Raw genomic sequence first — 27,136 nt, forward strand, 5'->3', positions numbered from 1 at the left:
CCGTACCCCGGCCGTTACCTGGCTACAGAAGGAAGGAAGTACCGATTCACACTGCGTGGATGAACCTTGAAAGCATGAGGCTGAGTGGAAGAAGCCAGGCACGTGTAATTCCACTCACGTGAAATGTCCAGAGAGGCAAATCCACAGACACAAAACGCAGATGAGAGGCTGCCTGGGGCTAGTGGATAGGAGAAGAGGGAAGGACGGGGAGTGACCGCCAACGGGTACAGGATTTCTTTTGGGGATGATGAAAATATTCTAAAATCAAATGTGCTGATAGTTACACTCCTCCAAAAAGTCTAAAAATCTTTCAACTTTACACTCTAAGTGGGTAAAAGTTATGGTTTCTAAACTGAATCTCAATAAAACTGTTTTTAAACAGTAGTAGTTAAGTGCAGTTGGATGGAGGTCGGGAGTGGGTGGGGGACAGAAGGAAGGAGAACGGTGACTGCTGGTGGCTGCTGGAGTCAGATGACAGGCGCGCGGGTTCTTCCGACAATTTTGTTGACTTTGAAACTTTCCATCATAAAAAAATTATTTAAAATGAAGTTGCAAGAGGCTGTGGTCCACTGAGTGCAATCTTCCCCCAGCACAGAAACACTGCGGCCCCCGTTTCTGAGGGAGGGCGGGGAGCTGATGTGACAGTTTGCTTGCCACCATTCTTCAGCCCGTTTCTGGCAGGTCGCTAGCGAGATCCCCACTATCAAATGCTTTGACCAATTTTCGGTCTCCATCCCTGTGGGCTCTGCTGACCACTCCCTCCTTCCTGAAGTTGTCCCCTCCCTTGATTTCTCTGATACCTCAGGCCTGGCCTTTGTCCTACCTCTGAAACCACTTCTTCCCCATTTCCTTACCACACCGCCATAGCTCTCCCGGGGCACACACTGGTGTGGCAGCCTGCACGCACGCACACACCCTCTTCCTTGCCTCCTGTCTCCACCCACATCTTCTCCAGGCCCCCAGTGGCTGGTGGGTGGCAAGGGTGTGGCCGATGGAGGACGTCGTTGTGTGCATTCCAGGAAAGCTTCCAAAAACACATGGGCTCAGCTGATGTATGCTTTGGCCTCAGCTCTGCGCCCGGCACCCTGTACCATCTCCCTCTCTCCAAACCTAGGACAGGGACCTAGCGGAGGTGTGGCCACCATTTTAAGCAGAGGAAAGCCACAGGCAGCGACAAGGAATGTGACAGTACGATGATCACCTGCTGCGTTCCACACCTGGTTCTAAGCTGGTTTTGCCTCACTCAGTCTTCACGCCAACCAAAGAGACTGGTGCCATTATGATCTCCATTTCGCACCCATTGCAGAGATCACTGAGGCACCAAGGCCGTCTGCAGCTCTTCAGGGGCAGCGCCTGGATCTGGACCCCGGCGGTCAGACCCCAGAGCTGCACTGCATCCTTCACAGATCCTGATGGCGGCCCTCAGCAGCAGGAGCCACCTGGATTCTCAATGCCCAGACTCCCGCATAGGAGAGCGCCATAAACCTCCCTGTGGGACAGCCCCATTGCCAGCTCCTCGAGTCACAGTCACACCTTGGAGACCCCTGACACATCAGAGAGCCACTGGATCCTGTGACCCGCTGCACTCCACTCTCCCCAGACACACACATCCACAGCTGTGACTGTCAGCAGCCATTTCCGGACCGACAATTTCCAGACTAACCTCCACTGCAGATCTCCTGCTAAGGCCCAGATCCCAACAGACTCTTCTACTTGATCACTGCCGACAGAGCACACTCAGCACATCCTAAATCAGAACCCCATCCCGCCTCCTCCACCTGCTCTTTCTACTCCACGTCTCATCCTGGAAAACGGCACCACACCCCTCTCAGGGCCAGGAATCCAGGAGGCCACTGGATTTTTCCTTCTTGTTCACACTCCCCTCCGCTCACACCAAGCCACTTTGGTGCCCTCACGGCAGCCTATTTGACATCTAGGACCAGGACCTCCTCTCAGGCCCAGTCCTCCCTCAGCGAGTCTCCTGCCTCTGCTGGCCTCTGGTCTGGGCCCACTCCTGAGCCCCTCAGTGTCTCTAGACCTCCTTTGCTGTTATAAACTCTAAGATGCCCTGGACCCTGTGTTATTCTCATCCTAGACCTGCCTTCTTCCATGGCCTGAATTAAGTCCAAAGTACAATATGCCTTGCTGTTTCCTTTCACTTCCAAAAGATTAGACTAAAAAGCGGGTCTTCTGCCTATCCCTAGCTGAGTGTCGTCTCCAGTGAGTGTGCTAACTGGAGTCTCCTCCATACTCTGCCCGCCCCGTGGGTCAAGGACGCAATCTGCAAAAACAAGCACCCACACTCGGCTCTGAACTGGAATGGACACACTCAAGCTTCAGCAAATTTATCACTATGTGCCTCTAGTTTCTTCCCCACTCCCTAAGGCTTCAACCTCTGAAACTTACGAGCTGCGAAACCTTCCTGGCATAGAGAACTTTAACGTGATCGATCTCTCCAATCAAATTATACCCTCTCATTTCATTTTCACTTGTAGGGTTTTCTCCCCAAGCTTCAGTGATGTCTAACTGGCTGTATTCACTGGACTTCTGATCTTCACATGCTTTGCACGCTGCTGCTCCTGCCTCTGAGGTCATGAAAGATTGCTTGATCTCTTTCTCTAATGACAGGGTCCTCCAGGGACTGAGCGAGACTGGTGGGTGCCACTCAAACAAAGGTTAGTTACAGATTTGTTCCCCATATGCTTGGAGAGGTTGAGGTTAGCACTAGTGAGGAGTGTGCAAGCGGGTTTGTGTCTCTGTGTGGTTGTGTGTGTACCTGTGTGCATAGCATGTGTGTGTACAAGTGCACGTACTAAACATGCATTTACAGACTCTGCATCCATCAACAGCAGGACCAAACTGCCCTTCCCAAATAGTGGCGAGCTCCACGAGGAGACTTGGGATGTATACTATGTATTCCTGACTCAGGCTGGCAATGTCCTGGCACCCATGGAGACCCATCGAACCCTGACCCCCTGAGCACACCTCCTCACAGCTTGAGCATTGCTCCCCCACTACAAACTGTTTCTCTGACTCTGACATGCTGGCCGGCCTCCTGCTGAAGATGAACATTCTCTCCTGTGCTGGGAAGCAGTTCACCTAGTTGACTGGTCTGCCTTCAGACCAGGTCCTGTGTGTCAACCTCAACCACTGCAGTTCTCATTAGTTGCTCAGCAATGAGACAACCTCCTATGAAATCATAAATGGAAACAAAGTGTCAGAGGGGTTGCAAGAAAATTCACCACATGGATATGTCCTTATCCTCGGAGGATAATCTGTCCTCGGGTAAAGCGCATCTCTCCAGATTACAGCAAGGATGGGAATCTGAAGCCCACCACATCCTTCTCTCCAAGTCAAAGAACGTAACACTGAGAGGGCTCTGAGGACCAGCACGTGCAGCGTCGGAACCTCCCACTGAGAGCCAGAACAAGGGGCGACTCCCGAAGAGCTGTTCCTACTCAGGACCTGTGCCACGCTCCAGGATTCCCCACGTCCCGTGGAACCAGTGGGAGCATGTGGCAGGCCAGGAGCTGTGGTTCTTTAAAGGTTCCGGACACATGGCGAACACCCGTCCCCAGAAAGAGCCCAGCTCCCACTAAGGCATCACAGATCTGTCTGCTGTTGTCTGAAAGCCCCTGGAGAAATCCCACAGCCCGGGGATTTCTTAAACCTTTGATTAACTGGGATTCTGTCCTGTACTTCAAAGAAAGAGGAATATCCAAGTAACAACACAAGCTCACTGCCAGGACCAGGCCAGCTGCAGATCTCAGGAGGTAGCCACGCCCGGGCTAGTGCTACAGGCAGCTGCACCAAAGGTGTACGAGCGGTCACGTGACAATCTGAACGCTGAGGCCCAAGGACTGGCGAGTGCTCAGGTGTCGAAACCACAGAATTCCATTACCAGGTTCTACTCTCGGAAGGAACAGTCAGTCTTGAAGATCTTCACTAAGCAGAGCATCTGAGGTTTACTGGCTTGAAGACACAGCAAACTAAGAGTTCAGCAAACCAGAACAGCCTCTCCGGAGGGGACCCGTGCCTCTGCCGGTGCTGGAGCCTGCAGGTCCCCGGTCTGTGAGCTTCCCCAGAAATCCTCCAATCTCATCCATGCAGCTGCCAGAGTGAATGTTCAAAGAGGAGAACCTGAGCACAGTGGCTGGGGGTTTTGCACGCCCCTGAGACTCGACCCCAAGCTCCTCCTTCTGAGCACCACAGCCCAAGTTGCCCTGCCCTTCCTCCCAGTGCCACTACTTGTCACTGTGCCTTGGATTCCAGGTCGGCCCTCCTGCTGCCCTCTCCGAACGCCCAGCCTCAACCTAGCTCCTCCTCATCCTGTGAGACATGGCTAAAACGTCACCTCTCCCTGGAGGCCTCCCCTGACCCCTAAAAGGGGACAGGTCCTCACAGCAGCCCAGGCTTCCTCTTGATAATGTGAATGTTAATTACTTTAATTAAGACTTTAAATTACTCATCTAAAATCCGTCTTCCATGCTATAACCACAAGCTCTGCACCAGACCCAGCAGCAGGGCAGGTGCTCCATGAAGGGCTGTGTGAATGACAAAACTTCAGCCCCATAAGGAAGCTAGACAGCACACCACGCAAGTTAAATGCTTCTTTACAACATAATGAAAGATGGACTTGGACTATACTATATGAACATTGCCCAAACCTAGGAAGCAAGATCTAAAAAGGACTACAAATGTAATAATCACATGTGAAATCTGGGACCAAACTTTTTTTTTTTTTTTTTTTTGAGACGGAGTCTCACTCTATCGCCCAGGCTGGAGTGCAGTGGCACCATCTGGGCTCACTGCAACCTTCGCCTCCCAGTCTCAAACAATTCTCCTGCCTCAGCCTCCCGAGGAGCTGGAACTACAGGCACGTGCCACCACATCCCGCTAATTTTTTGTATTTTTAGTAGAGATGGGGTTTCACCACGTTAGCCAAAATAGTCTCGAACTCCTGACCTCGTGATCCATCCTCCTCAGCCTCCCTAAGTGCTGGGATTACAGGCATGAGCCACCGTGCCCAGCCCAAACATTTTTATATGTCCACTTAATCGCTGACCAACAGAAATAAATATGTTTTACACAGATGTTTGAAAGTGACACTATACCCACACAATGTGTGGTTGTGTTCTCATGTGTGCATACGTGTGTGCATGTGCCTGCGTGTGTGACAGGGGTGAGGGAAGGATGGGGACGCAGGAAGGACAGGGACGCAAGAAGGACGGGGATGCAGGAAAACAAGGAAAGTGTCTCTGAGCTCATCTGAAGACACCACTTATAAGACACAAATGCCATTTTCTCCAGTCTTTCTTCCTTCTGGACAATTAAGATCGTGGTCATGCCCCTTCGTCCTGTCTTGCAGATAATCAGGCAAATGCATTAAGAATCACTTGGGTCTTACAACAGAGGTTGGTGGTAAAGTGGTTAAAACAAACTTATTTACCACATTAATTAAATGGTCTATTTAACACGGAATATCAATTCTCTAATCACATCGCAGTTGAACTTCTTTCAGTTAACAACTCTGAAGTCTACTGACAGAGGTCCTACTGTTCTGGGAGCATTAAGAGCATTTCATTATCTGTCAAATGAGGGGCCAGAGGCAGAGAAGCACCCGCAGGAGCAGCCTCTCCCCTCCTTAAGAGATGATGAGGGAGTGAGCCACAGCAGTTCTCATTAGTTGCTTAGCGATGAGACAACCTCCCATGAAATCATAAATGGAAACAAAGTGTCAGAGGGGTTGCAATAAAATTCACCACATGGATATGTCCTCATCCTCGGAGGATAATCTGTCCTCGGGTAAAGCTCATCTCTCCAGATTACACCAAGGATGGGAATCTGAAGCCGACCACAAACTGGAAAGGCTAAAAACACCATGTAATAAAAACAGGCAAGCACCCAGTCCAGAAGGCTTGCAGGAAGACAAAACCGGGTTTGAATTAAAATGCTGTGAGTGAACAGTAAAGTCCCCTCTTTCCTGTTTATTTTTTATTCATAGATGAATTTAAAAGCAGATCCTCACTTTTATTATCAGAGGTTTTAACTTAAAAACATATTCAAAACAGATGAAGTTATATTACAGTTGATTGTGATAAAGGAAAACCATGCAGTGCTTAAAGAGAAACAGCATAAAAACACAGCCCAACCGAAACCGCTGTTCAACCAGCTATTTCACAAGTAATTAATACTCTCATAAAACCAAATGTTACTAGTATAGCAAAAGTAGAAAAGGGATGAAATGCCACAGAAACGCAATTAAAGAAGATTTGATTTTCAGCTTGTAAGCAAAATATGTGACTGATACTCTATCACCTTAATCTTCAATTCAAACCACTGACTGGGCATGGTGGTTCACGCCTGTAATCCCAGCACTCTGGGAGGCCGAGGTGGGCAGATCATGAGGTCAGGAGTTGGAGACCATTCTGGCCAACATGGTGAAACCCCGTCTCTACTAAAAATACAAAAATTAGCTGGGAGTGGTGGTGCGTGCCTGTAGTCCCAGCACTTTGGGAGGCCGAGGTGGGCAAATCATGAGGTCAGGAGTTGGAGACCATTCTGGCCAACATGGTGAAACCCCGTCTCTACTAAAAATACAAAAATTAGCTGGGAGTGGTGGTGCACACCTGTAGCCCCAGCTACTCAGGAGGCTGAGGTAGGAGAATCGCTTGAACCCAGAGGGCGGAGGTTGCAGTGAGCCGAGATCACGCCACTACACTCCAGTCTGGGTGACAGAGCGAGACTCCACCTCAAAATAAACAAAATAAACAGACAGATTGATTGATTGAAACCATTGAAGTCAGTCCTGTGATGGCCTTTAGAATAAACGACACTCCCCAAATATATTCTCTGTCTTCAAATATTGTTAAGAAGAAGATATTAATCATTCTAACTGCAACTTAATGTCTTCAGTAGTTGAGCATGTGGATTAAAGACATTTTGGAAAGCTGTTGTCGATGAGAAAACTATTATTCTCTAATATGACCTATCATTAACAACATTAAACTTAGTGGCAATTCTCAATACTGTTATAATGATGCATAGTAACACACAGCAAGTCCACTGAAGTTCACGTTTAATGTTGGCGAGAAATCTTACCTATGTATTCACAAATGAAGACCACAAAGAAGGGAGTGACGAGATCATTTATCCCCTGAACGTATCCACTGGCGGGGTGGCGGATCGCCCATATAAACAAGATCCTTTCAAAAATCTGAAAGAAAATGGAACAACAAGTGGTAAAGCAAAAAGTAAACATGGCAGAAACTTTAAAATGAAAGCATTCCATTACTTAAAATGTATATTGTATTTTTTCATGGTTCCTAATATTAAGATACAAATAGAAACAAAAATCAATTGCTTTTTTTTTTTTTTTTTTGAGATAGGGTGTTACTCTGTCGCCCAGGCTGGAGTGCAGTGGTGCCATCTCAGCTCACTGCAACCTCTGCCTTCCAGGTTCAAGTGATCCTCCTACCTCAGCCTTCCAAGTAGCTGGGACTATAGACACAAGCCACCATGCCTGGCTAATTTTTCTATTTTTTGGTGGACAGGGTTTCACCATGTTGGCCAGGCTGGTTGTGAACTCCTGACCTGAAGTGATCCACCCACCTCAACCTCCCAAAGTGCTGGGATTACAGGCGTGAGCCACCATGCATGGCCCTTAATTTTTTTTTTTTATCAAGTTTCAATTATCTTAACTACTTATTATCTCACAAGCAATGTGCAGCATTTCACCAGCCCCTGGCTCAGTCCATCCCTAAGCTGGCTCTCACAGCAGAAGCTCTCTGCTCCTCCACACCCCACGGGCCACTGTGCAGCAGCACCTGGCCTATCAGTGGAGACTTCCTCAGGGAGGGAGGCACGGATGAGTGAGGAGGTGGGTGGATGAGTGGATGGACAGGTGGGTGGATGAGTGGATGGACAGGTGGGTGGATGAGTGAGGAGGTGAGTGGATGAGTGAGGAGGTGGGTGGATGAGTGAGGAGGTGGGTGGATGAATGGATGGACAGGTGGGTGGATGGATGTTCTAAATTTCCCTCATTAAGTAAACAGATTTCTTTAAACCTCTGAAAAGTTATCACCATTCAAGAAGACAAACTTAAACATCTTCCATCACTTACAAAATCTTAGCAGGGATTCAGGTACCCAGGCCAGGCATGCAGGAGTCATCCCGGCCTCCTCCCTTCCAATACTCTCAGTATATTCCATTGATCCCTCTTCTCCACCATCTTCCCACTCTCTTCCATCTTCACTCAGAAGGAGGGTTTTATTATACCAAGGTGCAACACAGTCCTATTACCCACACCACACACGTGCACATGTGGCTGAAGACCTCTGCGTGCTCCCCACCTCTCACGGACAGAGCCCCCACCACCACCAGCACAGGCCCAGTGCAGTGTCCCTGGCCCCTCAGTCTGGTTGCTGCCCCAGGGTCTCCCCAGCCAGCACCCACATTGTGGGTGCACTGAGCTACAGCATTCTTCCCCCACAGAGCCTGCCCGCCATCAGCCCGTACTCCTACCGCTGCCTGGAAAGCCTGTCACGCCTGCATTCTGAGTCTCGACACCCCTGGCTTTCGGGATTCACCTCAAACACCACTCCCTGCGTGAGGACTCTGCTGCCACCTGTTCCCTCTCCACTCTCTCTCTGGAACCTGTTCCCTCTCCACTCTCTCTCTGGAAGAGCCAACCACTACCTACTTTGTGGCCCTCTAGTTCCCGCTCCTCTCCACTGGGTCACTGGCTGATGGCTCCAGCCTGAGCTTCGGGCTGCCTGGCAGCTAAGGCCAGGTCCAACTGCTCTGTCCAGGCCCGTCCACACACGCAAGGCACAGGAGGTAGACTTCAGGAACATACACTCCGGCAGATGGATGAATCACATCGCTTCCATACAAACTCGGCCCCGCAGAGCCGACTACGCCGGCACCCTGAGGAGTCGATCCCTTCCCACACTGCCTACAATCCTAAATCTTACTGAGCTTGGCAGGCTCCATCCCCAAAATCACTATCAACCCGGGACTTACAAAGGAGGGACCTGGAGCCGACAGGTGAAGTCTCTCAACCCAAGGAATCTACCTAGTGTGGCATCACCAGCCCTCGAGTCTAGGCCCCGCCCTCTCCCCACGCTAGCATGCAGTCCACACGGCTGTTCAGATGAACGACAGAGCAACTACCTAACACAGCAGGCACCCGAGAGATGCCGGTGGAATGAGTAATACATTCGCGCATATATATTCATACATGCTTTTCGTTTTCAGTCCACAACTTCCTAGAGATAACTGAATATTTAACATCAAAGACCAAACCCACTCAACCACACAGTGCCATTTAAGAATTTCTCAAGTACCACAGCTTCGCAAAGGATGTGAATGCTATTTAACCGAGCTGCAAGTAGTGGCCAGAGTAGCCATGTGGCGGCAGCCCCTCCGTGGCCCCAGAGGGAGATGAAGAAGCGGGACGGCAACAGGAAGGGCCCCTCAGCCAACAGTGCCGCACCACGAGTCACCAACGTGCAGCCCCATCCCTGCCCGGCCGCGGAGGCATGAAGGAAGAGCCCAGGGGCCGGCATGTGACTAGAAGACAGGGAGGCGAGGCCCACGAAGGCAGGCACGGGGCACAGGTGCAGCTCGACAGCCCTTGGGCCTGTTCACCAGCAAGCCTCTGAGGGGCCTCTGAGGCCCGGAAAGGGTCAGGAGCAGGAGGTGGAGGGGAAGGGGCCACATGAGAACAGGAGCAGCAGCAACAGACGGAAAAAGGAATGACAGAGGCGGTGACTCCACGGAAGCTGACCACATAGTCATGAAGAAATGGAGAAACTCTGCCCAGCTCCTCCTCACCGAAAAGGTCCAGGGTGCCTGAGGCCACTGATAGCCCTCCACACGCATCCAGGGGACCGCAGCAGCCAACAGCCACCGGACCCATCCCTGTCACCACACGGTGTCCTCTACAGCCCAGGGAACAGGCAGTGCAGCACCCCAGGAGCACACACCCTGGACAGAGGGAGTCAAGGCAGGCACCGCCCAGAGCAGGGGGCAGTCGCACTGCAGAACGAGAGAGACAGACAGACAGACAGAGAGACAGAGAGAGAGAGAGAAAGCACGTGTGACTGTGTGTGTATCGGAAGAGTAGGCAATGCAGCACTCCCACCATTTAACAAGGCCCCTCACTTTCAGAGGGCTTGTCTCACACATGCACGCATACACACACACACACACACACACTCTCAAGCCTAAATCTACTCATACGCATGAATGCAATACTTCCCTTAGCAGCCTAAGTGCTGGAGAAAACCAATTTGGCAAATAGGACATACCCAGCTTCACCCAGGGAGGACGCCAAGGGGAGCCCAAGTCCTCTCGGCACAACAAGTTCCTGGGCTGTGCAGAACACGAAACAGGCTGCTGCAGGGACAGAGATCTGAGCAGGCCGGAGCCCCTGACTCGGTTCCACAGCAGAAGGCTCCATGAGGCCACATCTCTGAGCTGTACCTGAGATAGACCGAGCTCTGCCTGAGCACAGCCTCGGGACAGACACGGAATGCACTACGGGGCAAATCAGTAGCACCAAACAGGCACAGCAGGAGGTGGCGAAGCCTTCAGTTAGCAAACAAACAGTGCTGAAGCACTTGCCACGTGAGTGCCCTTTCACAGGCAACCCAACGACCCAGCAATTACCTTCTTCCCCTTGTCCAAGTCAGGGCAGAGGGCCTCCGCCCACCCAGACTCCGGGACGCTCTGCACCAGCCTGGGTAGTAATGCACTTTAAAAGAGCACGCGTGTACTACTTTGAGGAAAAATGGAGAATTCTGATTTCTTATTGACTGAAGAAAGCTATCAGTCAGTCCAAATTCTTCAGACTGAACTCTGCTTCATGTCCGCTGTCATCCCACTAACATGTAAATAAAGGACAGCCAGCTCAAGCATTGAACAAAAGTGACCTTTAACGCAGCAAGCAGGCTAAAACAGTGAAAAGCGGGTGTCCTGTGGCAGCGTGTGACACTGCACACAAAGCCTGGCTCTGCCACTAAAGGTACATGCTTTTAGGCCATTGCTCCTGAGGCCCGCCCCTCAGAGAATCCCAGGGAGACCTGCGGACCCCAGAGGCCATCACCACTATAGCAAACCCCAGAAGGGTGTGGCATCCAACCCCTTCCCCCCACTCCACTGCCACAAGCCTGACCACCATCACTTTGCGCCTGGTCCACAGTGACAGTCTCCTGGCTGGTCTTCCTGCTAACACCCCCACACTCCACATCCTGCTGAGCAGCAGAGATTGCTGCTGAAAATGTCAGGTCACACTGTCCGTCCCCCGTGGCTTCCCAAGACCCTGATGAGACAACGCACTCCTGAGCACGGCTTCAGGTGCGTGCCCAGCCACTCCCCACTCTCTGGCCTCCTCACCGGCACTGGGTGCTCTCTCACCAGGCCCAGCCACTCTGCAGCTCTCTCGGGGCCTTGGCACTGCTGCTCTTTCCACCTGGAATCCCCATCTCCCAAACTGCCCACGGCTCCCACGATGTTCCACCCAAGGTCTTAGTTCACATGCATCTCCTCAGAGACAAGCTCCCCTACCATCTCCCCACCCAAAGCAGCAGCTCCTCCACTGCGCCAGCCCGGCTCTGGCCTGCAGCTCTCATCCAGTTCAAGATGGGTCCCTGGGAAGGGTTTCCTCCACACACTTTACTGCGGCACCTCAGTCCTGCACGGCCAGCACAGAGGAGGACTGGGAAGCTCTTTGTGGCTGAATGGAGGTGCGGACGGTGGAGGCGCGGACGGTGCAGGCGCGGACGGTGCAGGCGCGGACGGTGCAGGCGCGGACGGTGGAGGCGCGGACGGTGCAGGCGCGGACGGTGCAGCTGCTCCCTGGTGCCCTGCATGTGAGCCCTTCCCTTCCTCCCTTCTCCAGGTTTTGTGCCATTGGCAGGGCCTGGGCTCATTCTGGGGGTCTGTGGGGACAGATAATGAATGCCATGGTGCCTGCCTGGGTTTGTGATCAGCCTCTCCCATCTGTTTCCTCTACCAGGCAATGCTGCAGCCTGGCACTTCAAACATCAACCTCAGGGCCCCCACTGCCTGAGTGGAAAAACACACAGAGAGGAAGGGGCAGAAGTAACTCCATCGAAAGGGACAGGGAAGATAGGAGCACTTGGTGAAGGGAGACTGCAGAGAGGTGACAGGAAGAGAGGGGGGTGAAAGCTGAGGCAGGAGGAGGACAGGAGCCTTCTATGCAGAGAAAAGAGCATGTGTGCACACACGGAGAAGAACACACGCACACACACGGAGAGAAGCACACACGGAGAAGAGCGCAGAGAAAATCCCGTGTACACACACACAGAAGAGTGTAAGGGCATCGATCCACACCCACAGAGAAAAGCTCATGTGCACATGCAGAGAGCGCGCACACACACACACGAAAAGCTCATGTGCACATATACACAGGGAGGCAAGAGCCCGTGTACACACACAGAGGCATATGCACACATACACAAAAAAGAACACACACACACAGCCACAGGCCAGTGAAACAGCTCAGGGTCTATCTGGGAACTACATGTGGCTGAGAAACGGAGTGAGCAGCCTTTCCTTAGTGACTTGCTCGTAGGTGGAGAGCTGTTTCTTTTCTCCCTGAAAAGCCTTCCTATTTCCAATAAGCCAAGCATCTGGGATGGAGAGGCCCTGCCAGACGAAACCCACGGTGCGTGCTCCTGCATCTGCCATCAGTGCTGAGTCCCTGCTACTAAGAGAAGGCCTGAGCATGTTTCCTGCTCAGGGATGTGCTGCCTGCAAGCTGTGTCCAGGCCCACCGTCCCCATTGTAGACAGCGGCACCCAGGCAGCTCACCTATCCTAAACGCACACCAGCCTCGCCAATTAAATCACTGCCACAAACCACGCAGAACCATGCAGCCCCTCCCCAACATTTATTCTGGGCAGGCTCTCCTTGCTCTTCGTGTAATTACGGATCTAAACTCACCTTCTGGCTGCTTAGCTCCCTCCAACGATAGCTATTAATTTAGAAAGTAAGAAAACATATATGATTTACATTTCTTTGGGTAGCAGCAGGGAAGAAAAGGTAAATTACTTGCTTGAATTTCCCGCAACTGCCCTTTCTCCCATCACTGCTGTGCTGGGGGCACACCAAGAACCAAAATGGCTCCATCCTCGACTAAGCCAAACGCAGGTCGCGGGTCGCAGGTTGCAGGTCCCAGGCGCCCCGCACGTGGCTGAAAGGCTAATGTGAGCCTCACCTGCCTGCAAATCATCCTAGCTCCACTTACCCCAGCAGTAGGACCTCCCACCAACCCACCAGAAAAGTGCAAAAGCAGCAGCCATCCCACCAACGCAGCAGACAGAAACCCACCTCTTAAAATGCTACCACAGATCAGCCTTGTCTAGACTCTGAAGAGGAAAGTCCCCACCACCTACGACAATGGAAACAAGTTTCCATAAACAGAGAATGCCTGGGACCCTGGGAAGTCATGACCCCAGACGGATGGTCTGATTCCTGCCTGCCCACAGGGTGCGGAACAACCTGCGGGAAACCAGCAAGGCAGGGGGAAGCTCGGCCCCAGGTTCAGGACATCCCTGGCCATGCCCCAGAGGCTGCCTTGGCCCCAATCTCTAGGACCTCTGGCCCTCGAGTGTCCGCCTTGAGACCCCCACTCCGCTCAGTCCCCAGAGACCCTGCCTGTCCCCCACCTGCCAGCCAACTGTAGGCTCCTCTTCCGGCGCCCACCCCGTGCCCTCCTTCCCGGGGCCGGCTGCAGGGCTGGAAGCTAAGAACGCCGGTCCGGGGGGTGGCTACTCAGGACACCCTGCACGGACCCAAATCAATCCGCTGCTTTACCAACTTGTTCGCGAAAGACTCTGAGCAGACGCGACAGTCACAGATCCCGAGCTCCTCTTCATGCTGGCAAGCTGTGAGGCCAACTGACAGGATGACTGTCTCCATCAGAAAGGACAGAGGCCTTCTCCAGGCCCGGGCTTCCCTTTCCTTGCAGCTGCTGTTGTTCTCATTCACTCATTCCTTTTACCTTTTGTCTTAAATCACTTCATACGAGTTATGCCAGTGTTTTGAAATGGCAAAAACTAGTTCTAATCCCAAAGTAATTTAGTATCATTTTAAAAACTCCTTCCCAAATCACCTGATTTGTACTGTGGCACCTGAGGGTCCCCACCATCCCCCTTGGAAAGCCGCAGAGGCTTTAAAACATTTTCTGGGCCAGGCGCGGTGGCTTACGCCTGTAATCCCACCACTTTGGGAGGCCAAGGTGGGCAGATCACCTGAGGTCAGGAGTTTGAGACCAGCCTGACCAACATGGAGAAACCCCATCTCTACTAAAAATACAAAACTAGCCAGGTGCGGTGGTGCTGCCTGTAATCCCAGCTACTCCGGAGGCTGAGGCAGGAGAATGGCTTGAACCCGGGAGGTGGAGGTTGCTGTGAGCCGAGATCACGCCATGGCACTCCGGCCTGGGCAACAAGAGTGAAAATCTGTCTCAAAAAAAAAAATAAAATAAAAATAAAAAAATAAAAATTCTCATCCTAGTCACCAGCAGGCAAGCCAGGAAAGCGCTCACAGCTGAGAGCGCATTTGGAAGGTATCGCCGAGGGTTACCCTGAAATTATCTTGCCGCGTGATGTTCACCACAATGAGCTCGCTACATAGCAGACATCACTGAAAGCCTGTTGAAAGAAAAAGAAGCCCCATCCCCAACACCAAGGGACACATGCTGTGGGACTCTGAAGCCCTGCATCAGATAACCGTACCTTCCCCCCCCCCAAAAAACTGCACTGAGCCAGTTCTAAGCTTTTGCTCTCAGACTAGTAAATATATACATATATATACTTTTTAAATTTAGACATTATATATATACACACATATATACACATACAGACATATATATATATATGACAGATTTCGTATCATTTTTTCCAAATAAGCATTTTCAAAGTCTACTGGGTGACACTTAAAAGGGCTTGGGTAAAAGTTAAGTGTGCCACCTCCCTTGAAGGTGCGTCCACGGGCGGAGGGCCCTCAGCAGCAGCCACGCAAGCGCTGAGCAACTGATGCTTTTCCTGGTTTGCTGGGAGTTCCTGCCACCCCTCAATCCCATGCACTACCCAGTACCTCCACTGCTGCCTTAGACAGTCTCAGCCAGAAGAGAAGTCAGGTAAGACTCTCTTCAAGGAAATTCCTTTCCTCCCCACTCCACAGGCGCCATCTCACAGCAGCGGCCCAGATCAAAGGAAACATGGTCCTGTGTGCTGCTTCTTACCCTGTGGGGGCAGGCACAGGAAGACCTGGCAGCTGCAGAACATTGAGGGGGCCTCTCAGACTCCCCACACCCCCGGACAGGGCCCAATTCCTCACAGCTCCCTCAGGACCTTGCTGGCCCCTCTAGACTCACACTCAGAGCAGTGACCAGAGGCAAGAGCTAGGGTGGAAGTCCACTAAAGCGAAACAGGAAGAGCTGACAAGTCCCCACATTCAAGCGGCAAAAGCCAGAGGTACAGAGTCAAGAATCTCAGAGAAGAGGCCCAGGCAGCCGGAGCAGCCGTCAGGGTGGGGAGGGCACACAGGCTGGATCGATGCAGGGAGAGGGCCTGGTCCACAGCATCCCCAAGTACAGCCACCCCTGCAGGCTGAACCTTGCTCTGCTACCATCCTGTGGGTACTCGAAGGGGAGCCCATTCGCCTGCAGCCTGGGATGGCTGGGCCACTGAGCTTCACCTTGGCCCCTGGCCCCAGGCACTCACCAGGCCGCCGTCTGTGCCCCCTGCAGGGCATGAGGCTGGGTTGCAGCGTCCCCTGCAGAAAGAGATCCACAGAGACACCAGGTGCACCAGGGAGGGGTCCACGGCCCAACCGGGCCAGGAAATAGAAGAAATCACAGAGCAGGGAAGTGAGGCGACCCCAGCAATTCAGTAGGACCCTCCAGAGTCGAGTGCCCTATACGCTGCCCCTCCTCGGGCTGTCCTCTCCAATTCTTGCAGCCACCCTGGAATGGAGTCGGCAGGATGCAAACTGTGGTTTCACTGACAACTGTACATGATCTCTCCGGGCTTCACGCACGTGTTTTCATCCCTTACTTTAACCGTGCGCCGCTGAGGACGGAGACATCTGAGTCTTCCTGTCACCCCCTGCCCACTGGGTGCCTGTCTGCGGCTGTTCTTCGGGAATCACAACCTTACACTTTTGTGTGTCAAAAATCCAGGTGTGTTACTTGCAGTTATTGCAGGAAAGGTGAAAACAATGTGCCCACTTGAACGGGGCTCGAAGTGACCGGACTCTGTGGAGGCGAACAGTCAGCTCACTGCACTCTGAGTGGAGGCGAACAGTCAGCTCACTGCACTCTTGAGTGGAGGCGAACAGTCAGCTCAGTGCACTCTTGAGTGGAGGCGAACAGTCGGCTTAGTGGAAGGGCTGGTTTAGCGGACACAGCGGGGCTCTGTACCAGGACAGCAACGTGCATTGCAATGAGGGAGCTGTCACCTAAGTGATACTATCTAGCAAAGGGCAGTAAAGGAAGGACGACTTAAGGATGTGGCTGTGTTTAAGGACAACACAGAATAATCTGAAATGGTTCAAACAAGAAGTACTCACTGGATATCATTAGCTACTGAAGTTCTAGTGACATTCTTGATGTTCACGTCTTTGTTAGAGAATGGGAATTCATTAAAAGTAGTACAAACTTTAAACTCTTCCCAAAGTATCTTTTCTGCAAATCAGTTAATACTCAACAATAATAAAAATTGTTGCTACTACTGGTTACCACCAGGGCTGAAGAAATTTAAAAACTAGAGGCATTCCTAGTTTGCTTGCCAAACTTCAGAAACCTGAACCCCAGAACACACGTGCTAATTCAGAAGGAAAAGGTTCTTCCTAAAAACCTCAACAGCACTCCCCCACAAAAGGCTCCCAGGAGTGGCTTGAGGTCCCCTACCAAGGACCTCAGTCTGCACCGTGTCCACCTAACAAGCACCCCGCATGCCTCCAAGGTAGGCCCGGAACACCAGCAGTTCAATGCACACAAGGGAGCTGAGAGACTCTGCATAACTAAAAAGGAACTATATTGAAATTGAAAATGTTGCTGTACTCATGTTTACTTATAAACAATCTGATTTGAGAAATTTTAAAATACCGTAATTCTACTATATGCATCAGCAGTGTGACATCACAATATACAAAGCGCCATGGAGATAATTTCTGGGAGAGGAGCAAAATAGAGAGTTCTCCTGAGAAGACCTGTGGGATGTACAGCCCTCAAAATCCAGAAGCATTGTAACCTTGGAAAGAAGAAATTATTTACAACTCAAGTTTCTGCAACGTGATTCAAGGAATATTCCCCCCATATGAATTATAACACTTGATGAATGAAACCAAAATCAAACTGTAGAAACCTAGAATATGGGTCAAAAGACAATCATATATCACAAAAAATCCACACTGAGTATACCAAAACTACTGACTATATGTTTACAACCTAATTAATGGGTAGAACTCTCGCGACAAGCAGTAATGCTACATTTGGTGTGTGAATCACTCAACATTCGCCTCATTCAAATATGTTAATTTACAGACCACGTTTTGTGCCCACGTCGGGTGTCTTGATAGGTTAGCAAAACACAGGGGTTTCATTATGTCCAAAGAACTAAGTACTGAAAATAAACAATACTTTCACACCAAACATCACAGGGTCACTATTACCAGAAAAAACAACACAGCTGAGAAGACTCCACATCAGAGCAGAACTGAAGAATCAGTACCATGGTCAGAAAGCCCTCTCCAAATTAAAGAGAAACCTGGCTTCCACGTTCTTCAGATAAAGTGCGAACCAGTGCTCACCATAAGAGACTGCGAAGTTCAACCACACTAAAGCTAACAACTTCTGATCATCAAGATCCACCAGGAAAAAAGGAAGAGAAAAGTTGCAGGGGGCAGAAGATCTCTGCAACATACAAACTGACAAAGAATCAGAATTCTTTTTTTTTTTTTTTTTTTTGAGACGGAGTCTCGCTCTGTCGCCCAGGCTGGAGTGCAGTGGCCGGATCTCAGCTCACTGCAAGCTCCGCCTCCCGGGTTTACGCCATTCTCTCGCCTCAGCCTCCCGAGTAGCTGGGACTACAGGCGCCCGCCATCTCGCCCGGCTAATTTTTTGTATATTTTAGTAGAGACGGGGTTTCACCGTGTTAGCCAGGATGGTCTCGATCTCCTGACCTCGTGATCCGCCCGTCTCGGCCTCCCAAAGTGCTGGGATTACAGGCTTGAGCCACCGCGCCCGGCCCAGAATTCTTACCATGTAAAGATCAACAACTAATGAAAGAGTGAATCAACAAACCAAAAGAAAAATGGGCAAAAGGCAGGAATATTTTGCAGAAGGGGGAAGACAGAAGACATCCGTAAATATACAGAGATGTTTAACTCCGAGAGTAACCAGAGAAACGAACCTGAGGACTCCAGTAGGAATATCCACCAGAGCAACAAACACAAGAAGTCCGCAGCATGAAGAACTGGCAAGGAAGTGCGGCACGCGGAGGGAACGCTCACACGCTGCAGAGGGGAGCTGCATTGGTAGAGGCCGTCTGGGATGTGTGTGGACATTATCTTGAAGGTACAACAGGCACACACCACACCCAATGATGCAATAATTGTACTGCTTTGTAAACACCTTAGAGAAATCTTACCTGTGGCCACCTGCATAAATGTACGTGAAGGCCCCAGATAACACCCTTCCTAACAGCAAAACATCAGAAACAACCCAAATGTCCAACAGGAAGAAGGCGAAGGAGGGTGTGGAATATTTAAATAACAAACCATTATACAACTAGATACAACAGATTCGCTGAATCTTAGAAAACAATGAGAGAGGCCGGGCGCCGTCGCTCACACCTGTAATCCCAGCATTTTGGGAGGCCAAGGAGGGCAGAGCACTTGGGATCAGGAGTTCGAGACCAGCCTGGCCAACACAGCAAATCCCCATCTCTACAGAAAATACAAAAATTAGTCAGGTATGGTGGTGGGTGCCTGTAATCCCAGCCCAGGGAGGCTGAGGCAAAAGAATCACCTGAACCCAGGAGGTGGAGGCTACGGTGAGCTGAGATCACACCACTGCACTCCAGCCTGCGAGACAGAGCAAGCCTCTGTCTCTAAATAAATAAAGGAAAAAAACAAGAGGCAGAGACCAGACTACACAAAGAGCGATGCAGCTCCAAAAGACCCAAATTAAATGAATACACTGTGTTCCTATTGTCCCATGAATGAAAGTCACAAAGAATCGAAAACATAAAAGGCAAGAAAGCGTCAGCCAGGAAGGGGGTTGCAGGGGGTGGGGGATACAGAAGCAGCCTCAGTGCTCTGGGTCAGGCCTGAGGTCATGGCCATGTGTGTCGCTGGGCAGCACTGGGGGGTTCTGGTTCCTCAATCTGGGGGTGGATCATGAGTGCATACATGCACACATACGTGTATTATATACATTGTTCGCTGTGTGTCAATATTATACAGTAAAAACATTCAAAGAACAAGTAAGACTCCTGTCAGCAATTGTGTCCACAAGGGCCAGACGCAGCGGAAGTTTGCCACAGCAACCTTGCTTCCGGGTGAAGCATCTCCGGCTGCACGCGCTGTCTGGTTAGCACAGCAGGCATCAGCCACTCCCAACACGGGGAACTGCCCCACGGCAAGAGCGTCTTACCTCCGTCACCTTGGGCTGCAGGATCAACGCTTCAGGGCTCATGCGAGGGATGTCTATGTGGATCTGGAGAAGCAGGAGAAACAGACATTTATGTTACGTGACAACAAACATCATTACAAGTGTTATGAAGAAAACCGCAACACTGAGGGAAGTCCTTCCCTTGTCTCTACCCTGCTCTCTCCTTGAGGATTCTTTCTTTTTTTTTTTTTTTTTGAGACGGAATCTAGCTCTGTCGCCCAAGCTGGAGTGCAGTGGCCGGATCTCAGCTCACTGCAAGCTCCGCCTCCCAGGTTCACGCCATTCTCCTGCCTCAGCCTCCCGAGTAGCTGGGACTACAGGCGCCCGCCACCTCGCCCGGCTAGTTTTTTGTACTTTTTAGTAGAGACGGGGTTTCACCGTGTTAGCCAGGATGGTCTCGATCTCCTGACCTTGTGATCCGCCCGCCTCGGCCTCCCAAAGTGCTGGGATTACAGGCTTGAGCCACCGCGCCCAGCCTCCTTGAGGATTCTTGTTCTCTCTGTTACTGCCTTCTCCCCGAAGGAGGCATCCAAAGTCTGTTCTCTCTGAACAGCTTGCCCAGTCCTGGGCAACAGGCTTGCTTAACACTGACCCCATCCAGCAGCCCCTGCGGCGTGATGAGGAACAGAGCAGGCCTCCGCCGCTGAGTACATCGGCCACAGCAATTAGTAAACATCGATTTTCAGCCTCTGACACAGAGAGCAATTCAAGTACATTAATAGTTTACACGTTTTCAGCTGTGACAGCTTCTTCTTGGACAGAGGCCACATTTTTCTCCACTTTATGAAGTCCTGGGGGAATCCAGAACATTTTTCAAAGGAAGCATTTGAAAGCCTCTGTTAGTGTCGGCTGGTTCCTGCTTGGCCACCATCTGACAGGAGAGTCATAATAAAGTCCCCAACACTGCAGAGGAGGACCAAACAAGAGTGTTGTCAGCTTGGGCTGGCAGCACAGGCGGGCTCCCAGCATCCCACATGAACATCTCACACCAGCCCACGCTCCCGTTTATCCAGGACAATGGCGCCAATGGGCTGAGGGAAGACAGGCCAATTTTAATGCCAAGGGAGATGCTACGATTGCATTTCATTTCACCCCATCCTTGCACATCTCCACAGAGGACTCTAACACCCAGGAGGCTGGGACACCGTCACTCTGCCACTTATCACACTGTGGCCAGGCCTCAGTTTCCCTGTCTACCAGATGTCTGCTGCAAGTATCTCAAAAGGTTACTGGTGAACATCAAGTAAGACTGTGAGTCAACAGCCAAATGGAATAAGCTGAGGTAAACACACATCTGTGATGCGGGCCAAAGGAGGCCTGCCAGCAGCAGCACTGCTGAGGAGGAGGAGGAAGGGGAGGGAGAACAGGAGGAGGAGGAAGGGGAGGAGGAGGAAGGGGAAGAAGAGCAAGAGGTGGAGGAGGACGAGAAGGAGGAGGCAGAAGCAGCACTACTCTATCCAGACAGGCAGGGCCAAAGGACTGCAGCTGGCCCCATGCAGGAGCCCAGGTGCCAGCAGGGACAAGGGCCCAGGTCTCTTGTCAGGGTGTCCCGGAGGCCTAACTGCTCTCCCATACAGTTACGCTTGTGTGGAGACACACTTCTGTCCCGACATGAGCGGCGGAAGCTCCAGGTCTGAGCCACCTCTGCACGGCCAGGGCCAGCACAGCCCCCTTACAAAGGAGCACCTGTCATTCATGTATTAAGCAGACAAGGCAGCACCCACCAGACCCGACCCCTGCCATCATCCTCATTGTCAGGAGAGGCTCCAACGTTAGACAGGCGGTCCTCCACAAAGCTGGGCAGGTGGGGCTCTATGCATCCCTCCTTCCATCCTGCCGGCCTCCCATCATACACAGAACTGGGCAAGTCAGAAAAAGGCCACAAGAGAGCTGACTGAGGGAGGAACAGACAGACCAGATGAATGTTTAACTCTGAATCCATGTGGCTCTGACATAATATCTTCAGCAGAAGAGTGAGCACATAAAAATCAAATGAAGAAAGGATGGAAAGCGAGTGGGGAACCTGCCGAGACCACCCCCCTTCTGCTCCCTCCACCAGTGTGCAGGGGCGGCACTGCCCACTGCAGGTCAGAGGACTGGTCGGGCTCAGTCCACAGGTCAAATGCCTGTGGTTGTAAAGGAGAAAGTGGATGTAAAGGAGAAACCAGGGTCTCCAAACCCCCATTGGGCCCAGCTCTGCCTGAAATGGCGATGGCGAGAACACAGAAGGCACAGTTCCAAAAGGCCTCAAAGCATCAGGCAGACAGGAAAAACTACCACGTTGCCGCATGCATGTCTCATCTGTATTAATGTAGAAACAGTCTGGGAATTCACAATAATCTGGAATCTTTTTATTACCTATCACAGGAACTAAATAAAGATGTATGCAACCTGTTCGTAATTAACTTTCTCTTCAAAAACTCATAACAGAATTCTGCTTGGTAAAATTCGCAGAGAGATGCTAGTGTCATCCTTTTGAAATCTTTTCTGAAATTAAAATGCATTAAAAAACAGGTTCAAAATAACGCCAAATTTATCAATTTCCTAAAACCAGTGGAGTGGCAAAGGAGGCCAGGTAAGCTAATATTTCCTTAAGCCAATCCAAAGTAATCTGTGTATCAAATCAGCTTCCCAGAGTGACTGAGTGGCGGCCCAGTGAGGCCCAGGGGCCCTGGTGTGAGACAGAAGGCAAGAGGGGCCACGGACAGCTCCGGCCTGGAAGGAAATGGAGGTGGCCGCTTTGCCACAGCCTCACTCCTAAGTCACTTTTCCTCCTGCAGCCCTGTGTCCCATCCATCTTGGAAGATGCTGTCCAGGAAGGCATTTAACTTAAAGAATCTTTGATTACGTAACAGAAGTAAGGTGTATATTTGGCCTTTTTTTTTTTTTTTTTTTTTAACAGATAAAACCAACTACCAAAGAGCTGTGGCTATTCCACATCTGAGAGAGAAAACGTGGCAAAGCTCCTTCACCTAGAAGCAGGGTGTGCAGAGGGAAACATTCCTGCCGTGCGTCAGGAAACCCAGAAGCTGATTTCAGATAGCTAAGACAAGGATGCCAATTAAGAGCTACCATTTTGACCTTCCACATATTACAAAGAGAGTGAGAACTATAAAGTCCTCAAAGAGCTATTCTAACGGCAAATTCTGTGTAGTGTGAATCATAAATCCATTTTAAGTGTTTTCCCATTATGTACATCATCTGTCAACTGACTATTTAAGAAACCATCATGAGACACACTTTATATTAAACTAAATCGCAAAATGGTCACTTGGCTACACCTTCTGCCATGGTCTGGAGTGTGTCCCCTGCAACACGAAGCTGATGATCACACCTTTCCTGGGCTGGTATCACATCCCTCACCGGACCAAAGAGCCCAGCGCCAGTGAAGTCCCAAGCAACCTCTCTGTCCCCTTGCCATCCAGCTAAATGCCTGGGCTGGGCCTTCAGGAATGGCCTTTGATTACCAGACAGCAGCTCCCACCATCACACCAAGGCTGGTCTCAGGAATCCAAGGCATTGATTTTGTAACCTCAATTTAAAATACTCTTTTTACTTTTGTAGAGGGAACTGAAGACAAGCAAGATAGTACTATCAGAGGACATTTGCCATTATTTGTTTTAAAATTCACTTATTAGAAAATAAAACTCTGGGAGCTAATCAGGGACCTGCATCTTTAACTCTGACCAACTCCACATGGTTTTGATAAAACATTTCCTCCTGTAAATCACACCAAAGCAAAGTACTTCAGGCAACATACGAAAAAGAGAAAGAATCCCCACCTGCCTGTATGTGTCCTGGTGAACTTCGTCGTTCCTAGAATCGTAATAGTGCTCAATAAATGCAAAATATTCTTTCTGTTTTCTCTGGAGAGTGGCTGGTCTCCGGTCTACATTGGCAGGAAGGTAACCCTGGGTGAGAAATAAAAAAACAAAAAATATACATGGTTATAGCTAATTCATGGAGTCCCTGTTAGAAGTGAGAAATAAAAAGGCTTGCATCCTACCTGAGCTTGGCATTCTGAAATCTGACACTGAGAGGAGCACAAATTGGGAAAAAAGAAACACAGGTTCAGCCAGCTCCACACAACACAAGCACCACTCCCGACAGCACTTAGGAAGCCGCCCGGGCTTGTGTCCCCAGCCTCCCGGTACAGGCCCTCTCCACTCAGCCAGACAAGAGTCCCACAGGCTCTGCAGCAGGTGGGCCCAAGGTTCTTCTATAGCAGGGCTGCAAGATTAAACAAGCCCTTCTCTAGAGGTCTCATACACCAGAAAGGATTCCAAAGTCTGAACAGTCTAACAGCAACCACGCACACACACACACACACACACACACACATACATGTATACATGCATGCACATATACACATACGTGTGTGTGTACTGTCACTTGTGCAAATGTGCCATCTTCAAAGACTCATGGGCCTGTGGCAGCTGCAGCACCAGTACATAAAGGGGACCTGAAGTCAGAAAGGGCCAGGCAGCACAAGGAGGTCAGGAAGAGCCTCATTCCTGGGCCAGACTGCCCGGGATTTCGTGTTTCTGTTGCCTTATTTCTACTTTTTAACTTGACATGATTGACACTATATAGCTGTCCCTAAGTGTGGGGATTTTGGAATACCAAAATTCTTAGCTATGCAAGACTCTTATATAAAATGCTGCAGTATCTGCATGTAACCTATGCACATCTGCCTGAATAAATAATCTCTAGATGACTTATGACACAGGACACAAGGTAAATGCTATGTAAGTAACTGTTATAATACTGTTGTTTTTTATTTATATTATCTGTTGTTACACTGTTACTTTTTTTTTTTTTTTTTTTTTTTTTTGAGACAGAGTCTCGCTCTGTCACCAGGCTGGCATGATCTTGGTTCCCCACAACCTCTGCCTCCCAGGTTCAAGTGATTCTCCTGCCTCGGCCTCCCGAGTAGCTGGGATTACAGGCACCCACACTACGCCCAGCTAATTTTTGTATTTTTAGTAGAGACAGGGTTTCATCATGTTGTCCAGGATGGTCTCGATCTCTTGACCTCGTTATTCACCCGCCTTGGCCTCCCAACGTGCTGGGATTACAGGCTTGAGCCACCACACCCGGCTTTTTTTTTCCAAGTATGTTCGATGCACAATTAGTTGAATCTGCCGATGCAAAACCCCCAGATATAAATGGCCAATTCTCATTTATAAGATGAGATGCGCCCATTTTAAGCAATCCGTTGGTGGCTTTTGACAAGGGCTTCCAGCTAGGTAACTACTACTCCAAGGAAGATACGCACTTCCACCCCCTGCCCCCACATACGTCCCAGTACCCTCTGCAATCCATGCCAGCCCTGGCCAGGGAGGCGCGCACCTCCTCACTGTGCACGGCTGAGGCTGCCCTAGAACTCCTCAGAAACGCAGTCACTCAGGACCTACGCTTTGTGTGAGCTTTTCCTTCACTCGGCAGCACAGCGCCCTCTGAGACAGATCCAAGTCACATGAATCAGCTGTGATTTCCTTTTTCTAGCTGCGTCCCTTGAATGGATCCACCAGTTTGTTAAAGATTCACCTGTCAATGAGCATTTGGGTTGCTTCCAGTTTAGGGTGTGTTATATTCCTGCACAGGATTTTCGTGGGCATACGCTTTGGGTTTTCACGGTTAAATACCTAGGAGTCGAGTTACTGAGCCATAACATTGGGATATGCTTAGTTTTCTAAGAAACTCTTTTTCCCAAGAAATTACTCCACTTTACATTCTGACCAGCAATGTATGAGAATTCCAGATGCTACATAGCCCCAGCCTTCCCAACACTTGGTATTGTGAATCCAACTATCAGCCATGCTTTTGGGTGTGGTTTTAATTTCGTTTCCATAATGATTAATGATAAAGAAGAGATACTTCATGGAGCCATCGCATCTCTTCTTTAGCGAAGTATCCGTTCAAATCTTTGGCCCAGCTTTTAACCAGCTTGTGTGTCATCTTCTTACTGAGCTTGATGAGCTCTGCACACACTCTAGATACAAATCTCTCGTTCCTTTGTATGTACTGTCATTCCTCTCCCTAGTCTATGGCTTGCTTTTATGTCTCAAACAGATAAGGTCTTAAAATTTCATGAAGTCCAGTTGATAGTTTTTCTTTTATAATTAATCTTCTTGTAAAGATACAAGAACTATATAAAAAAGATTTTCAGCCATACACAGTGGCTCATGCCTATAATCCCAGCACTTTGGGAGGCCAAGGCGGGCAGATCACGAGGTCAGGAGTTCGAGACCAGTCTGGCCATTATGGTGAAATCCCGTCTCTACTAAAAACACTAGCCAGGTGTGGTGATGCGTGCCTGTAATCCCAGCTACTCAGGAGGCTGTGGCAGGAGAATCACTTGAACCCGGGAGGGGGAAGTTACAGTGAGCCGAGATCACACCACTGCACTCCAGCCTGGGTGACAGAGCTAGACTCTGTCTCAAAAAAAAAAAGAAAAAGTTTCTCTCCTTGTTTTTTTCCTAGCAGTCTTACTGCTGTGCCTGGCTACCTCTTTCTCATCCCTCAAGTGTCTCTAGTGGTCACTTCTCCCATGAGGTCTGACCAGGCTGCTGGTCAATCGTCACCTTTCCCACGAGGCAGGGCTGGTCATCTAGCACTCCAGCAGCATCTAGGAGGAAGTTCACTCAGGACCAGCCCCTCACAGTGCCAACCAGATGGCGGGCACACAAGCTTTCACTGGGTGAATCACATATGAACGAGTGACTGCATGAACAAATATATCCTGGATGGCGCTTTCTGCCTTTGAAAGTGCTTCCACATCTGTAGTAGACATCACTGTGTTAGCCACCAAACAACTACTCATCCTTGCTGGAACAGAGCCCTGAAGCTGCTCTGGGAGCCATATCTCCCTCTGCCCAACCCTCGCGGTCGGGATGAGGAGCCTCTTCCTTCAGGAGAGGTCTCCACTGGGCTAAGCTACACAGCTAAGCCATCCTCCAGCCACCATGACTGACAGTTCGGGGGTGGAGAGGTGGCCCAACACGGGGACAGGAGCCAAGCCAGGGCTTTTCTTGGCTGCTGCTGTGAACGAACGTGAAGGTGCAAAGTGTGGAGTTGCAGCGGCCACCCTCTGATGGGAGGGGACAATCACAAGCTGCAGGTCCATCAAGAAAAGCTGACCTGAAGGAGAGCGGGACTCAGAGAGTCCAGGCCTCGAGCATGAAGCCAGACTTCAGCTGTGTGAGCACTGGCCTTCCTTCCATTCTCAAGTTTCCACTGGCCTCTATTCTATATTATAAATTACACTCAGGCACACTTGTGTTAACACATTAGGATCACACCACTGAAACTTCTTTTTAATAAACGCTTACTGAAGTACAGCATTCTTATATAAAGGTGTACCCCAAAATCGTGTGTGAATTATCACAAACTGAACACACCTGTCAACACCACCCAGGTAAA

At 50.3% G+C, this 27,136-nt stretch overlaps 1 protein-coding gene across 7 annotated transcripts in view; it reads right to left on the reverse strand.

The window, feature by feature from the left end:
• TBC1D22A (TBC1 domain family member 22A) overlaps positions 1-27,136 on the reverse strand; it is a 407,988-nt gene that overhangs the window by 251,486 nt on the left and 129,366 nt on the right. For all 7 annotated transcript variants that reach the window (XM_033233545.1, XM_033233543.1, XM_033233544.1 and 4 more), the window contains exons 6-8: positions 23,494-23,622; positions 19,694-19,756; positions 7,102-7,216 (exon numbers count right to left, since the gene is read on the reverse strand). In XM_033233545.1, coding sequence (XP_033089436.1) covers positions 7,102-7,216; positions 19,694-19,756; positions 23,494-23,622 — 307 coding nt within the window. The remainder of the gene's footprint in view (positions 1-7,101; positions 7,217-19,693; positions 19,757-23,493; positions 23,623-27,136) is intronic.

The sequence above is a fragment of the Trachypithecus francoisi genome, unplaced genomic scaffold (assembly GCF_009764315.1).
Source record: "Trachypithecus francoisi isolate TF-2019V2 unplaced genomic scaffold, Tfra_2.0 Lachesis_group14, whole genome shotgun sequence".
NCBI classification, from domain to species: Eukaryota; Metazoa; Chordata; class Mammalia; order Primates; family Cercopithecidae; genus Trachypithecus; species Trachypithecus francoisi.